The sequence below is a fragment of the Salmo salar genome, unplaced genomic scaffold (assembly GCF_965601325.2).
Source record: "Salmo salar unplaced genomic scaffold, fSalSal1 ptg000519l, whole genome shotgun sequence".
In the NCBI taxonomy this organism is placed as follows: Eukaryota; Metazoa; Chordata; class Actinopteri; order Salmoniformes; family Salmonidae; genus Salmo; species Salmo salar.
Genome location: NW_027675407.1, coordinates 1065031 through 1082178, shown reverse-complemented (window position 1 = coordinate 1082178; position 17148 = coordinate 1065031). Strand labels below are relative to the sequence as shown.

General features: G+C 37.9%; 1 protein-coding gene across 1 annotated transcript; it reads right to left on the bottom strand.

Moving 5' to 3' along the window:
* Positions 1-2925: 2925 nt before the first annotated feature.
* On the bottom strand, positions 2926-12438 carry LOC145876215 (uncharacterized). The gene is made up of 2 exons (XM_082972008.1): positions 11845-12438; positions 2926-4551 (listed from the first exon to the last, which is right to left on the bottom strand). The coding sequence occupies exons 1-2, from the start codon at positions 12182-12184 to the stop codon at positions 4079-4081; spliced, it is 813 nt and encodes a 270-aa protein (XP_082828134.1). The 5' UTR covers positions 12185-12438; the 3' UTR covers positions 2926-4078.
* Positions 12439-17148: the final 4710 nt, after the last annotated feature.

Genomic DNA, 17148 nt, shown 5'->3' with positions numbered 1-17148 from the left:
TCTTCTTTAACAGGAGGAGAGTAGCTTAGTGAACTCATGGTCGGAGATAATAGCTAGTTAGCATTAGCGACTAGACTAGTGCTAACTTAACCAGCCAGCCAGCTAGCTGACTTACAACGTAAATATTACATAAAATGGAGTACTATGTTTAAATCACAGTGGCAATTAAACCACGAAATTGTCTAAAGAACTTGAATGTTCCGACTTTGTCGGCTAGCGAGCTACCGAGGTGGCTGCAGTTGCTGAAGAAGCGTTCCGTCCACTAGATTATACGTCACACTAGAAACATCGCCTGAAAGACACATATCGCCCTCTGCTGTCTGGAGGGAGGAAACGCAGTTGAGGAGGGAAAACTATTTTTATTCTTCATTGAATTATAATATTATAAAGCAGTTTAGGGAAACGTTTTTTCCTCTCCATTAAATATGAATATTATATCAACACGTACAAAGAGCAACAAGTGTTGTTTGATTAGTTCAGATTTTTTTATGAGAATTTAAAACAAACTCTACATCTACTCCACATCTGTATTTCTGATTCAGTCAAATAACTACATATCAAAATAAGCACCTAGTTATTGATACCCTTGATAAAGATGAGAAAAAAATTACTGTATAAAATAAATAAATAAACTTTACCCACTACCAGGATATTTTAGCCCAAAACCTGGTTACCTCTCTGCTAGGAGGCTGAGACTTGGCCATAAGTGGATCTTCCAGCAAGACACATCAACATCAAAGAAGAAATGGTTAATTGAGCACAAAATCAACATTTTTAATGGCCATCTCAGTCTTCGGACTTGAACTCCATTGAAAACCTGTGGTTTGAATTGAACAGGGCAGTCCACAAGCGCAGACTAAATAAATCAAGGACATGGAGAGATTCTGTATGGAGGAATGGTCTAAGGTCCCACCCAATGTGTTCTCTAATCTCATAAAACATTTCAGTGTCATTATCCTCCCAAGGGGAGGGTGCTGGAGTATTGAAAACATGGGTGGCAATAATTCAGACCCCAACCTTTTGAGAATTACATTTTAAACTAAATCTCTTTCTCTGAGCAATTGTATTAGTATAAAATAATATAATTTCCTTTTTTTGTGTTGGTGTAACAATACATCATGTAGATGTATATAATGAACAGACTAGGTCTATACTGCTCCTACATGGTGTAACAATACATCATGTAGATGTATATAATGAACAGACTAGGTCTATACTGCTCCTACATGGTGTAACAATACATCATGTAGATGTATATAATGAACAGACTAGGTCTATACTGCTCCTACATGGTGTAACAATACATCATGTAGATGTATATAATGAACAGACTAGGTCTATACTGCTCCTACATGGTGTAACAATACATCATGTAGATGTATATAATGAACAGACTAGGTCTATACTGCTCCTACATGGTGTAACAATACATCATGTAGAAGTATATAATGAACAGACTAGGTTCTATCCTATTCTACTGTATCTTAGTCTATGTATTACTCATCACATATGTATATACTGTATTCTATCCTATTCTACTGTATCTCTCTATGCATTACTCATCTCATATGTATATACTGTATTCTATACTATTCTACTGTATCTGTCTATGTATTACTCATCTCATATGTATATACTGTATTCTATCATATTCTACTGTATCTGTCTATGTATTACTCATCTCATATGTATATACTGTATTCTATCCTATTCTACTGTATCTGTCTATGTATTACTCATCTCATATGTATATACTGTATTCTATACTATTCTACTGTATTTTAGTCTATGCCACTCTGACATTGCTCGTCCAAATATTTATATATTCTTAATTCCATTCCTTTACTTTAGATGTGTGTATTTGTTGTGAAGTTGTTACATATTATTGCACTGTTGTCCTTGAGTGGTCCAGCCAGAGCCCGGACTTGAACCCGATCAAACATCTCTGGAGAGACCTGAAAATAGTTGTGCAGCGATGCTCCCCATCCAACCTGACAGAGCTTGAGAGGATCTGCAGAGAAGAATGGGAGAAACTCCCCAAATACAGTTGTGCCAAGCTTCTAGCGTCATACCCAAGAAGACTCAAGGCTGTAATCGCTGCCAAAGGTGTTTCAACAAAGTACTGAGTTAAGGGTCTGAACACTTATGTAAATGTAGGATTGGGCCGTTGTCATCAAACTTCCATGATTAGTAAGAATTAGGGTAGATTTATAGGACTATTGTTTTTATGATTCATACATACTTTCCTAACCCTAAAATGTACCTAAATAATCTACAAGATCAGAGTATTTTTAAATCTACCAGTTGGTGTTGAAACAGAGACGAATGATGACTTTCTTGAATTGATCCCTAGTTTCTGACTCCGTGTATTCTATTGAGTCCGTCAACAAAATTAGAATGAAAAGGTATTTAAAGGCACAACATTCTAATTAAAGGTATTACCGTATTTAAAAGAATGGCTTAAGATGAAATGGACTCTAAACCCTATTGAATGAAAACTCCATGACAAAATCTGTTGGCCAACAACTGTGAGGGTTTTCAGCCAGGTATCAACACATGCAGAGTGTGAGTAAGCAAGACATACATTCCTAAATGGGGATCGGCCCCAGTCTCCTGGTAAAACACCAGAACCCTCCCCCTACAGCATTTATGTTCATTTTGAGAAAGTAGCACTACAGTCTCCGGGTAAAAAACTACTTTTGGGTAAAAAAGACGCGACACCTGTCTATGAATTTGAGAGGTTACATTGATGCTCCAGATACTCAACTAGTCTAAAGCAGACCAGTTTTATTGCTTCTTTAATCATAACAACAGTTTTCAGCTGTGCTAACATAATTGCAAAAGGGTTTTCTAATGATCAATTAGCCTTTTAAAATGATAAACTTGGATTAACTAACACAACGTGCCATAGGAACACAGGAGTGATGGTTGCTGATAATGGGCCTCTGTACGCCTATGTAGATATTCCATTAATAATCATCTGTTTCCAGCTACAATAGTCATTTACAACATTAACAATGTCTACACTGTATTTCAGATCAATTTGATGTTATTTTAATGGACAAAAAATGGCTTTCTTTTAAAAACAAGGTTATTTCTAAGTGACCCCAAACTGTTGAACGGTAGTGTACATCTACATCCTCCCATGTTGCTGAACCACTGATCAATAACTCCCTATTACAGGAAAAAACACTATTTCCATTGGTTGTTAGTACTGTACTGACCTCTCGTCCTCTGTCTCTCTCGTACTCTGCCTTGTGTATTTATCTTCAAAATATTCTTATAGTCCCAACATAGAACCAAATAGACTTCCCAAAAATAATATGGCATTTACTTTATTTCACATTTATTTAATCAGATATGTCAATTGAGAACCAATACGCATTTACAATGACAATCTGAATGAAGAAATACTAATATCAATCTATTTAATAATTAACATGTTTGAAATATCCCAATGATATAGTGAACAACATTTAGGGCTTTACACTTGCATTCAATCAATCTTAAGTTCATAATCAAAACATTTTTTTTTTACTCTTTTAATCCGATTTTCGACATGATCATGTCTTGAGCTGGAAAAAACATGTAGACCTATTTTTCAGTATGATTTCATTCATACAATATTATTTAATGTAGAATGAACAAAAACACAATTTCTCAATCAAAAACATAAGTCAGAACACAGCCTCTCTATTCTCTCATGTGATTTCAGGTCCTCTGACTGGGAAAATGTATTTTCACAATGAGAGCAGTGGTATGTCTTCTCCTCCTGTGTATTAGTATGTTGGAAAGGCTTTTCTCCTGTGTGTGTTCTCTCATGCTTTTTCAAGCTCCCTAACCGGGTAAAACTCTTTTCACATCGGGAACATTCGTAAGGCTTTTCTCCTGAGTGTATTCTCTCATGCGCTTTCAGGCTCCCTCGATGGGTAAAACTCTTTTCACTATTGGAACAGTGGTAAGGCTTTTCTCCTGTGTGTATTCTCTCATGCTCCTTCAGGCTCGCATACCACCTAAAATTCCTTCCACAGTGGGAACAGTGATAAGGCTTCTCTCCAGTGTGTCCCCTCTCATGTGGTTACAGGCTCCCTAACTGAGTAAAACTCTTTACACCGTGGGAACAGTGGTACGGCTTCTCTCCAGAGTGTCTTCTCATATGTATTTTCAGGTTCCCTAACCCAGTAAATATCTTTCCACACTGAGAGCAGTGGTAGGTCTTCCTATCTTCTGTGTGTATTTCTTCATGTTGTTTCAGGTACCGTAACTGGGTAAACCTCTTTCCACACTGGGAACATTGGAAACTCTTTTCTCTTGTGTGTGTCCTCTCATGCTCTTTTAGGTTCCCTAACTTGGTAAAACTCTTTCCACAGTGGGAGCATTCGTAAGGGTTTTCTCCTGTATGCGTTCTCTCATGTACTTTCAGGTTCCTTAACCACTTAAAACTCTTTTCACACTGGGAACAGTGGTGTTGTCTCGCTGGTTTGGGCGTCTCTGGGTCTGGTTCCCCTGAAGGAGTCTCCCCGCTGTCAGAGTGAGAGTCTGGTCCCTCTCCTACCAAAGACAGAGTATTTAGTTCAATATTAAACAGAGAACTGAATTAAACCTCCATAAAATAAAACTGTCTTCCTGTGAGGCTAGATTCCTCAAAAACCTGAAGTCAGTTTTCAGAACATTACATAATTTAATAAAAACTTGGTGGCTGCCCTAATAATAATTATAATGTAGAACATAAAATCTAATCTTTCTCACATGTTTATAGGCTGAGCAGAGCTCTACAATAGGGAAAGGGGGATACCTAGTCAACTGAATGGATTCAACTGAAATGTGTTTCCCGTATTTAACCCAACCCCTCTGAATCAGAGAGGTGCGGGGGGCTGCCTTAATAGACATCCACGTCATCGGCAGCCAGGGAACAGTGGGTTAACTTCCTTGCTCAGGGGCAGAATGACAGCGTTTTTACCTTGTCAGCTCGGGGATTTGATCCAGCAACCTTTCGGTTACTGGCTCCTACCTGCCAGGCTACATAATGTCGTATTTTAGGCTGAGCAGAGCTCTATAATAATAGATAATGTCATGTTTATAGGCTGAGCAGAGCTGTATAATAATAGATCATGTTTATAGGCTGAGCAGAGCTGTATAATAATAGATAATGTCATGTCTATAGGCTGAGCAGAGCTCTATAATAATAAATAATGTCATGTTTACAGGCTGAGCACAGCTCTATAATAATAGATAATGTCATGTTTACAGGCTGATCAGAGCTCTATAATAATAGATAATGTTTATAGGCTGAGCAGAGCTCTATAATAATAGATCATGTTTATAGGCTGAACAGAGCTCTACAATAATAGATAATGCCATGTTTATAGGCTGATCAGAGCTCTATAATAATAGATAACGTCATGTTTATAGGCTGATCAGAGCTCTATAATAATAGATCATGTCATGTTTATAGGCTGAGCAGAGCTCTATAATAATAGATAATGTCATGTCTTCAGGCTGATCAGAGCTCTATAATAATAGATAATGTCATGTTTATAGGCTGAGCAGAGCTCTATAATAATAGATAATGTCATGTTTACAGGCTAATCAGAGCTCTATAATAATAGATAATGTCATGTTTACAGGCTGATCAGAGCTCTATAATAATAGATAATGTCATGTTTCCAGGCTGATCAGAGCTCTATAATAATAGATAATGTCATGTTTACAGGCTGATCAGAGCTCTATAATAATAGATAATGTCATGTTTATAGGCTGAACAGAGCTCTATAATAATAGATAATGTCATGTTTATAGGCTGAGCAGAGCTCTATAATAATAGATAATGTCATGTTTATAGGCTGAACAGAGCTCTATAATAATAGATAATGTCATGTTTATAGGCTGAGCAGAGCTCTATAATAATAGATCATGTCATGTTTACAGGCTGATCAGAGCTCTATAATAATAAATAATGTCATGTTTATAGGCTGAACAGAGCTCTATAATAATAGATCATGTTTATAGGCTGAGCAGAGCTCTATAATAATAGATCATGTTTATAGGCTGATCAGAGCTCTATAATAATAGATAATGTCATGTTTATAAGCTGAGCAGAGCTCTATAATAATAGATAATGTTTATAGGCTGATCAGAGCTCTATAATAATAGATCATGTTTATAGGCTGAGCAGAGCTCTATAATAATAGATAATGTCATGTTTATAGGCTGATCAGAGCTCTATAATAATAGATAATGTCATGTTTACAGGCTGATCAGAGCTCTATAATAATAGATAATGTCATGTTTACAGGCTGATCAGAGCTCTATAATAATAGATCATGTTTATAGGCTGATCAGAGCTCTATAATAATAGATAATGTCATGTTTACAGGCTGATCAGAGCTCTATAATAATAGATCATGTTTATAGGCTGAACAGAGCTCTATAATAATAGATAATGTCATGTTTATAGGCTGATCAGAGCTCTATAATAATAGATAATGTCATGTTTATAGGCTGATCAGAGCTCTATAATAATAGATAATGTCATGTTATAGGCTGAACAGAGCTCTATAATAATAGATAATGTCATGTTTATAGGCTGATCAGAGCTCTATAATAATAGATCATGTTTATAGGCTGAGCAGAGCTCTATAATAATAGATAATGTCATGTTTACAGGCTGATCAGAGCTCTATAATAATAGATCATGTTTATAGGCTGAACAGAGCTCTATAATAATAGATAATGTCATGTTTACAGGCTGATCAGAGCTCTATAATAATAGATAATGTCATGTTTATAGGCTGAACAGAGCTCTATAATAATAGATAATGTCATGTTTATAGGCTGAGCAGAGCTCTATAATAATAGATAATGTCATGTTTATAGGCTGAACAGAGCTCTATAATAATAGATAATGTCATGTTTATAGGCTGAGCAGAGCTCTATAATAATAGATCATGTCATGTTTACAGGCTGATCAGAGCTCTATAATAATAAATAATGTCATGTTTATAGGCTGAACAGAGCTCTATAATAATAGATCATGTTTATAGGCTGAGCAGAGCTCTATAATAATAGATCATGTTTATAGGCTGATCAGAGCTCTATAATAATAGATAATGTCATGTTTATAAGCTGAGCAGAGCTCTATAATAATAGATAATGTTTATAGGCTGATCAGAGCTCTATAATAATAGATCATGTTTATAGGCTGAGCAGAGCTCTATAATAATAGATAATGTCATGTTTATAGGCTGATCAGAGCTCTATAATAATAGATAATGTCATGTTTACAGGCTGATCAGAGCTCTATAATAATAGATAATGTCATGTTTACAGGCTGATCAGAGCTCTATAATAATATATCATGTTTATAGGCTGATCAGAGCTCTATAATAATAGATAATGTCATGTTTACAGGCTGATCAGAGCTCTATAATAATAGATCATGTTTATAGGCTGAACAGAGCTCTATAATAATAGATAATGTCATGTTTATAGGCTGATCAGAGCTCTATAATAATAGATAATGTCATGTTTATAGGCTGATCAGAGCTCTATAATAATAGATAATGTCATGTTATAGGCTGAACAGAGCTCTATAATAATAGATAATGTCATGTTTATAGGCTGATCAGAGCTCTATAATAATAGATCATGTTTATAGGCTGAGCAGAGCTCTATAATAATAGATAATGTCATGTTTACAGGCTGATCAGAGCTCTATAATAATAGATCATGTTTATAGGCTGAACAGAGCTCTATAATAATAGATAATGTCATGTTTATAGGCTGATCAGAGCTCTATAATAATAGATAATGTCATGTTTATAGGCTGATCAGAGCTCTATAATAATAGATCATGTTTATAGGCTGAACAGAGCTCTATAATAATAGATAATGTCATGTTTATAGGCTGATCAGAGCTCTATAATAATAGATCATGTTTATAGGCTGAACAGAGCTCTTTAATAATAGATAATGTCATGTTATAGGCTGATCAGAGCTCTATAATAATAGATAATGTCATGTTATAGGCTGATCAGAGCTCTATAATAATAGATAATGTCATGTTATAGGCTGGTCAGAGCTCTATAATAATAGATAATGTCATGTTTATAGGCTGATCAGAGCTCTATAATAATAGATAATGTCATGTTTATAGGCTGATCAGAGCTCTATAATAATAGATAATGTCATGTTTATAGGCTGAGCAGAGCTCTATAATAATAGATCATGTTTATAGGCTGAACAGAGCTCTATAATAATAGATAATGTCATGTTATAGGCTGATCAGAGCTCTATAATAATAGATAATGTCATGTTTATAGGCTGATCAGAGCTCTATAATAATAGATAATGTCATGTTATAGGCTGATCAGAGCTCTATAATAATAGATAATGTCATGTTATAGGCTGATCAGAGCTCTATAATAATAGATAATGTCATGTTTATAGGCTGATCAGAGCTCTATAATAATAGATAATGTCATGTTATAGGCTGATCAGAGCTCTATAATAATAGATAATGTCATGTTTACAGGCTGATCAGAGCTCTATAATAATAGATAATGTCATGTTATAGGCTGAGCAGAGCTCTATAATAATAGATAATGTCATGTTATAGGCTGATCAGAGCTCTATAATAATAGATAATGTCATGTTATAGGCTGAACAGAGCTCTTTAATAATAGATAATGTCATGTTTACAGGCTGATCAGAGCTCTATAATAATAGATCATGTTTATAGGCTGATCAGAGCTCTATAATAATAGATAATGTCATGTTATAGGCTGATCAGAGCTCTATAATAATAGATAATGTCATGTTATAGGCTGATCAGAGCTCTATAATAATAGATAATGTCATGTTTATAGGCTGATTAGAGCTCTATAATAATAGATAATGTCATGTTTATAGGCTGATCAGAGCTCTATAATAATAGATCATGTTTATAGGCTGATCAGAGCTCTATAATAATAGATCATGTCATGTTATAGGCTGATCAGAGCTCTATAATAATAGATAATGTCATGTTATAGGCTGAACAGAGCTCTATAATAATAGATCATGTTTATAGGCTGATCAGAGCTCTATAATAATAGATAATGTCATGTTATAGGCTGATCAGAGCTCTATAATAATAGATCATGTTTATAGGCTGAGCAGAGCTCTATAATAATAGATAATGTCATGTTATAGGCTGATCAGAGCTCTATAATAATAGATAATGTCATGTTATAGGCTGATCAGAGCTCTATAATAATAGATAATGTCATGTTATAGGCTGATCAGAGCTCTATAATAATAGATCATGTTTATAGGCTGATCAGAGCTCTATAATAATAGATCATGTTTATAGGCTGATTAGAGCTCTATAATAATAGATAATGTTTATAGGCTGAACAGAGCTCTATAATAATAGATAATGTCATGTTATAGGCTGATCAGAGCTCTATAATAATAGATAATGTCATGTTTACAGGCTGATCAGAGCTCTATAATAATAGATAATGTCATGTTATAGGCTGAGCAGAGCTCTATAATAATAGATAATGTCATGTTTATAGGCTGATTAGAGCTCTATAATAATAGATAATGTCATGTTATAGGCTGAACAGAGCTCTATAATAATAGATAATGTCATGTTATAGGCTGAACAGAGCTCTATAATAATAGATAATGTCATGTTATAGGCTGATCAGAGCTCTATAATAATAGATAATGTCATGTTTATAGGCTGAACAGAGCTCTATAATAATAGATAATGTCATGTTATAGGCTGAGCAGAGCTCTATAATAATAGATAATGTCATGTTATAGGCTGATCAGAGCTCTATAATAATAGATAATGTCATGTTATAGGCTGATCAGAGCTCTATAATAATAGATAATGTCATGTTATAGGCTGATCAGAGCTCTATAATAATAGATAATGTCATGTTATAGGCTGATCAGAGCTCTATAATAATAGATAATGTCATGTTATAGGCTGATCAGAGCTCTATAATAATAGATAATGTCATGTTATAGGCTGATCAGAGCTCTATAATAATAGATAATGTCATGTTTATAGGCTGAACAGAGCTCTATAATAATAGATAATGTCATGTTATAGGCTGAGCAGAGCTCTATAATAATAGATAATGTCATGTTATAGGCTGATCAGAGCTCTATAATAATAGATAATGTCATGTTATAGGCTGATCAGAGCTCTATAATAATAGATAATGTCATGTTATAGGCTGATCAGAGCTCTATAATAATAGATAATGTCATGTTATAGGCTGATCAGAGCTCTATAATAATAGATAATGTCATGTTATAGGCTGATCAGAGCTCTATAATAATAGATAATGTCATGTTATAGGCTGATCAGAGCTCTATAATAATAGATAATGTCATGTTATAGGCTGATCAGAGCTCTATAATAATAGATCATGTTTATAGGCTGATCAGAGCTCTATAATAATAGATCATGTCATGTTATAGGCTGATCAGAGCTCTATAATAATAGATAATGTCATGTTATAGGCTGATCAGAGCTCTATAATAATAGATAATGTCATGTTTATAGGCTGATCAGAGCTCTATAATAATAGATAATGTCATGTTATAGGCTGATCAGAGCTCTATAATAATAGATAATGTCATGTTATAGGCTGATCAGAGCTCTATAATAATAGATAATGTCATGTTATAGGCTGATCAGAGCTCTATAATAATAGATCATGTTTATAGGCTGATCAGAGCTCTATAATAATAGATCATGTCATGTTATAGGCTGATCAGAGCTCTATAATAATAGATCATGTTTATAGGCTGATCAGAGCTCTATAATAATAGATCATGTTTATAGGCTGATCAGAGCTCTATAATAATAGATCATGTTTATAGGCTGATCAGAGCTCTATAATAATAGATAATGTCATGTTTATAGGCTGATCAGAGCTCTATAATAATAGATCATGTTTATAGGCTGATCAGAGCTCTATAATAATAGATAATGTCATGTTATAGGCTGTATTTGATCCAATGTAAATAACATTTTGTTGGTGTCCCACTTCATCTCTAAAGTAATAATTACCATATTTTCTAAATGATAATTCTTTAGTTCAGCCTTTCCTTGAAATGGCTATTTTATTTTATGTTTTTTTGTAGACTTACAAACGTTTGCTAATATGTTCAGTCCCCAAAACGCTTGTCCTTTTGCTAATATGTTCAGTCTCCCCATAACACATGTCCATTTCATGTCAATAATGCATCTTATTTTATGTATTTCTCCAACATTATTTAGAAATCTGCTTTTTGTTGGTATACACACTCCACACAAGGCCTACAATAGACACACGTCAAAAGTTTCATTTATAACTTGTTTGCCATTCTGTGAGACAATTAAGTTGTTATTTTGTGGTGGGAGGGACTCTGATGGTATACACATGTTACAGTTAAGCAATAAGACCAGAGGAAGTGTGGTATATGGCCAATATAGCACGGTTAAAGACTGTCCTTACGCACGACGCAACACAGAGTGCCGGGATACAGCCCTTAGCCGTGGTATATTGGCCATCTATCACTGAGGTGTCTTATTGCTATTATAAACTGGTTACCAATGTAATCAGAACAGTAAAAATACATGTTGTCATACCCATGGTATACGGCCTGATATACCACGGCTGTCAGCCAATCAGCATTCAGGGATTTAAAATGTAGCTTCAACATTATATTATAACATAAATTCCTATAGTACAGAACAACATTTTCAAGTATAGAATTTCAGTAGCATGCTGCTTTAAAACAACACATTCGTTCAAAACCTTTGCAGTTAGAGCCCGTTTTTAAGACAGTACTTACTGGTGGTAATCAGATCTCCTGACTCCTCTGTCAATATGACAGTTCTCTCTCCCTGTTTCCCCTCCTTCACTTCAAAAACTACATCCTCCTCTTTCACCTCTTCCTCTTCTTTTACTGTAACATCCTCCTCCTCTTTCACTCTGAACGCATCTTCTTCTTTCACTGAAACGTCTTTCTCTTCTTCTTTCACGGTAACAGCCTCACCCTCTACTTCTTGTTTTACTGTGACATCCTCCTCTTCCTTCTCCTCTTTCACGACAATGTTCAGCCCCAGAGCTTCTTTCTCCGTCCAGCAGACCTCCTCTTCTTTAACAGGAGGGGAGTAGTTTAGGGAGCTCATGTTCGGGGATGTTAGCTAGCTAGCTAGTTAGCATGAGCGACTAGTTTAGTGCTAGGCTAACTTATCAAGCCAGCTAGTTGACTAACAATGTACCTACAACATTTAAATGGGGGAAATTAACTAGATGTCAGAAGTATATTTAAAAAACAGAGGCAAATATGCACAGAAACAGTCTAAATGTTTCGGCTGTTGGCTACCGAGGTGGCTGACTAGATGTTGTTGAAGAAGTGTTCCGTCCACTAGATTTTACGTCACGCTGCAGCATCGCCTGAAAGACGCACATCGCCGTCTGCTGACTGGAGGGAAACGCAGTTGTTGTTGCACACAAATGTATTTTTCATTCCTTTCATTAAATAATAATATTATATTGAGACGTTCAAAAAGAGCAGTGCATATTTTGAGTGAGAATTTAAAACATACTGTCCTTCACATCTGTATTTAAGGCAGTTTCATATTCATTCATTTAAAGAAACCCACTGGTCACACTGGTTGAATTATCTGTCAAAATAGGAACTCTGCAGCCTAGTTGAACAGTGATCTATGTTCTATTAACGCTGCTGGGAGCAAACTGGAGAGTAGCTAGAGGAAAACAAACCTAACTGCATGTCCAGGCCCTGGTATATCACCAGACTGTACAAACCTAACTACATCCCCAGTCCCTGGTATATCACCAGACTGTACAAACCTAACTGCATCCCCAGTCCCTGGTATATCACCAGACTGTACAAACCTAACTGCATCCCAGTCCCTGGTATATCACCAGACTGTACAAACCTAAGTGCATCCCCAGTCCCTGGTATATCACCAGACTGTACAAACCTAACTACATCCCCAGTCCCTGGTATATCACCAGACTGCATACAAACCTAACTGCATCCCCAGTCCCTGGTATATCACCAGACTGTACAAACCTAACTGCATCCCCAGACCCTGGTATATCACCAGACTGTACAAACTTAACTACATCCCCAGTCCCTGGTATATCACCAGACTGTACAAACCTAACTGCATCCCCAGTCCCTGGTATATCATCAGACTGTACAAACCTAACTGCATCCCCAGTCCCTGGTATATCACCAGACTGTACAAACTTAACTACATCCCCAGTCCCTGGTATATCATCAGACTGCATACAAACCTAACTGCATCCCCAGTCCCTGGTATATCATCAGACTGCATACAAACCTAACTGCATCCCCAGTCCCTGGTATATCACCAGACTGTACAAACCTAACTGCATCCCCAGTCCCTGGTATATCATCAGACTGTACAAACCTAACTGCATCCCCAGACCCTGGTATATCACCAGACTGTACAAACTTAACTACATCCCCAGTCCCTGGTATATCACCAGACTGTACAAACCTAACTGCATCCCCAGTCCCTGGTATATCATCAGACTGTACAAACCTAACTGCATCCCCAGTCCCTGGTATATCACCAGACTGTACAAACTTAACTACATCCCCAGTCCCTGGTATATCATCAGACTGCATACAAACCTAACTGCATCCCCAGTCCCTGGTATATCATCAGACTGCATACAAACCTAACTGCATCCCCAGTCCCTGGTATATCACCAGACTGTACAAACCTAACTGCATCCCCAGTCCCTGGTATATCATCAGACTGTACAAACCTAACTACATCCCCAGGCCATGGTATATCACCAGACTGCATACAAACCTAACTACATCCCCAGTCCCTGGTATATCACCAGACTGTACAAACCTAACTACATCCCCAGTCCCTGGTATATCACCAGACTGTATACAAACCTAACTGCATCCCCAGTCCCTGGTATATCACCAGACTGTACAAACCTAACTACATCCCCAGTCCCTGGTATATCATCAGACTGCATACAAACCTAACTACATCCCCAGTCCCTGGTATATCATCAGACTGTACAAACCTAACTGCATCCCCAGTCCCTGGTATATCACCAGACTGTACAAACCTAACTGCATCCCCAGTCCCTGGTATATCACCAGACTACATACAAACCTAACTACATCCCCAGTCCCTGGTATATCATCAGACTGTACAAACCTAACTGCATCCCCAGTCCCTGGTATATCACCAGACTGTACAAACCTAACTGCATCCCCAGTCCCTGGTATATCACCAGACTGTACAAACCTAACTGCATCCCCAGTCCCTGGTATATCACCAGACTGTATACAAACCTAACTGCATCCCCAGTCCCTGGTATATCACCAGACTGCATACAAACCTAACTGCATCCCCAGTCCCTGGTATATCACCAGACTGTATACAAACCTAACTGCATCCCCAGTCCCTGGTATATCACCAGACTGCATACAAACCTAACTACATCCCCAGTCCCTGGTATATCATCAGACTGCATACAAACCTAACTGCATCCCCAGTCCCTGGTATATCACCAGACTGCATACAAACCTAACTACATCCCCAGTCCCTGGTATATCATCAGACTGTATACAAACCTAACTGCATCCCCAGTCCCTGGTATATCATCAGACTGTATACAAACCTAACTGCATCCCCAGTCCCTGGTATATCACCAGACTGTATACAAACCTAACTGCATCCCCAGTCCCTGGTATATCATCAGACTGTACAAACCTAACTGCATCCCCAGTCCCTGGTATATCATCAGACTGCATACAAACCTAACTGCATCCCCAGTCCCTGGTATATCACCAGACTGCATACAAACCTAACTGCATCCCCAGTCCCTGGTATATCATCAGACTGTACAAACCTAACTACATCCCCAGTCCCTGGTATATCATCAGACTGTATACAAACCTAACTGCATCCCCAGTCCCTGGTATATCATCAGACTGCATACAAACCTAACTACATCCCCAGTCCCTGGTATATCATCAGACTGTACAAACCTAACTACATCCCCAGTCCCTGGTATATCACCAGACTGTACAAACCTAACTACATCCCCAGTCCCTGGTATATCACCAGACTGTATACAAACCTAACTGCATCCCCAGTCCCTGGTATATCACCATACTGCATACAAACCTAACTGCATCCCCAGTCCCTGGTATATCACCAGACTGTACAAACCTAACTGCATCCCCAGTCCCTGGTATATCACCAGACTACATACAAACCTAACTACATCCCCAGTCCCTGGTATATCACCAGACTGCATACAAACCTAACTACATCCCCAGTCCCTGGTATATCACCAGACTGTACAAACCTAACTACATCCCCAGTCCCTGGTATATCACCAGACTGTACAAACCTAACTACATCCCCAGTCCCTGGTATATCACCAGACTGTACAAACCTAACTACATCCCCAGTCCCTGGTATATCACCAGACTGTACAAACCTAACTACATCCCCAGTCCCTGGTATATCACCAGACTGTACAAACCTAACTACATCCCCAGTCCCTGGTATATCACCAGACTGTACAAACCTAACTGCATCCCCAGTCCCTGGTATATCATCAGACTGTACAAACCTAACTGCATCCCCAGTCCCTGGTATATCACCAGACTGTACAAACCTAACTACATCCCCAGTCCCTGGTATATCACCAGACTGTACAAACCTAACTACATCCCCAGTCCCTGGTATATCACCAGACTGTACAAACCTAACTACATCCCCAGTCCCTGGTATATCACCAGACTGTACAAACCTAACTACATCCCCAGTCCCTGGTATATCACCAGACTGTACAAACCTAACTGCATCCCCAGTCCCTGGTATATCACCAGACTGTATACAAACCTAACTACATCCCCAGTCCCTGGTATATCACCAGACTGTACAAACCTAACTGCATCCCCAGTCCCTGGTATATCACCAGACTGTACAAACCTAACTACATCCCCAGTCCCTGGTATATCACCAGACTGTACAAACCTAACTGCATCCCCAGTCCCTGGTATATCATCAGACTGTACAAACCTAACTACATCCCCAGTCCCTGGTATATCATCAGACTGTACAAACCTAACTGCATCCCCAGTCCCTGGTATATCACCAGACTGTACAAACCTAACTGCATCCCCAGTCCCTGGTATATCACCAGACTGCTGTGACCCTCCCACTCTGTCTGCTGAATTCTTTCTCTTTGCTCTTCCTTAATAGGATGTCGGTGGGCGGAGCCGGGAGGGTCGTCAGTGAAATGGGACACACCTGGGCTGGGGGGGGCGCTGGAAGATGGCGGCGAGTGTAGACGAGATTTCAGCTTGCTCCGAGTAACCTTAACTTTTATCCCTCTCAAACTTACTTAAATGTAACGGAACTTGGCTTATAGTAAACACAATAGAGAACAACACTTAGTTGACCGATAATTTGATTCATAACTTTGAGAAATGGAAGGAAAAAATGTGCGAAAGAGCAAAGGGAGGAGAAGGCAGTTGCTAGCTGAGCACTCATACGTTGGAGAAAAACCGCCACCTGACTCCTCAGGAGAAGAAATGGAGGATTCTGGACATTCGGTTGATTCTGAAAATGCAGTCAATAGTCCTGCACCCAAAAAGACACATAAAGAATTATCTTTGCGCGAATTACAGGTCAACATAATCGATGCTGTCTCTGCAAAGATAAACGAAAGAGCCGATGGTCTGGAGAAAATGATACGCAAAAACACATAAAAAATAGTTGACCTCGAGACCTCTGCATTCTGACTGTACACCAGAGAAGACACACAGGAGAGAAATCTTATAGCTGTGGTCAATGTGGGAAGAGTTTTGGTCAATCTGTAGAACTGACTTTACACCAGAGAATACACACAGGAGAGAAACCTTTTAGCTGTGATCAATGTGGGAAGAGTTTTACTACATCTGATAATCTGACAGTACACCAGAGAATACACACAGTAGAGAAACCTTATAGCTGTGGTAAATGTTGGAAGAGTTTTGGTCAATCTGGACATCTGACAGTGCACCAGAGAACAAACACAGGAGAGAAACCTTATAGCTGTGGTAAATGTG

Bases quoted from the DNA above. Each gene is read 5' to 3' on its own strand.
- LOC145876215 (XM_082972008.1), bottom strand. From the start codon at position 12,184: ATGAGCTCCCTAAACTACTCCCCTCCTGTTAAAGAAGAGGAGGTCTGC. The intron at 4,552-11,844 runs GTAAGTACTGTC...TGTCTTTGGTAG, and splicing joins AGGAGATCTGATTACCACCA to GAGAGGGACCAGACTCTCAC.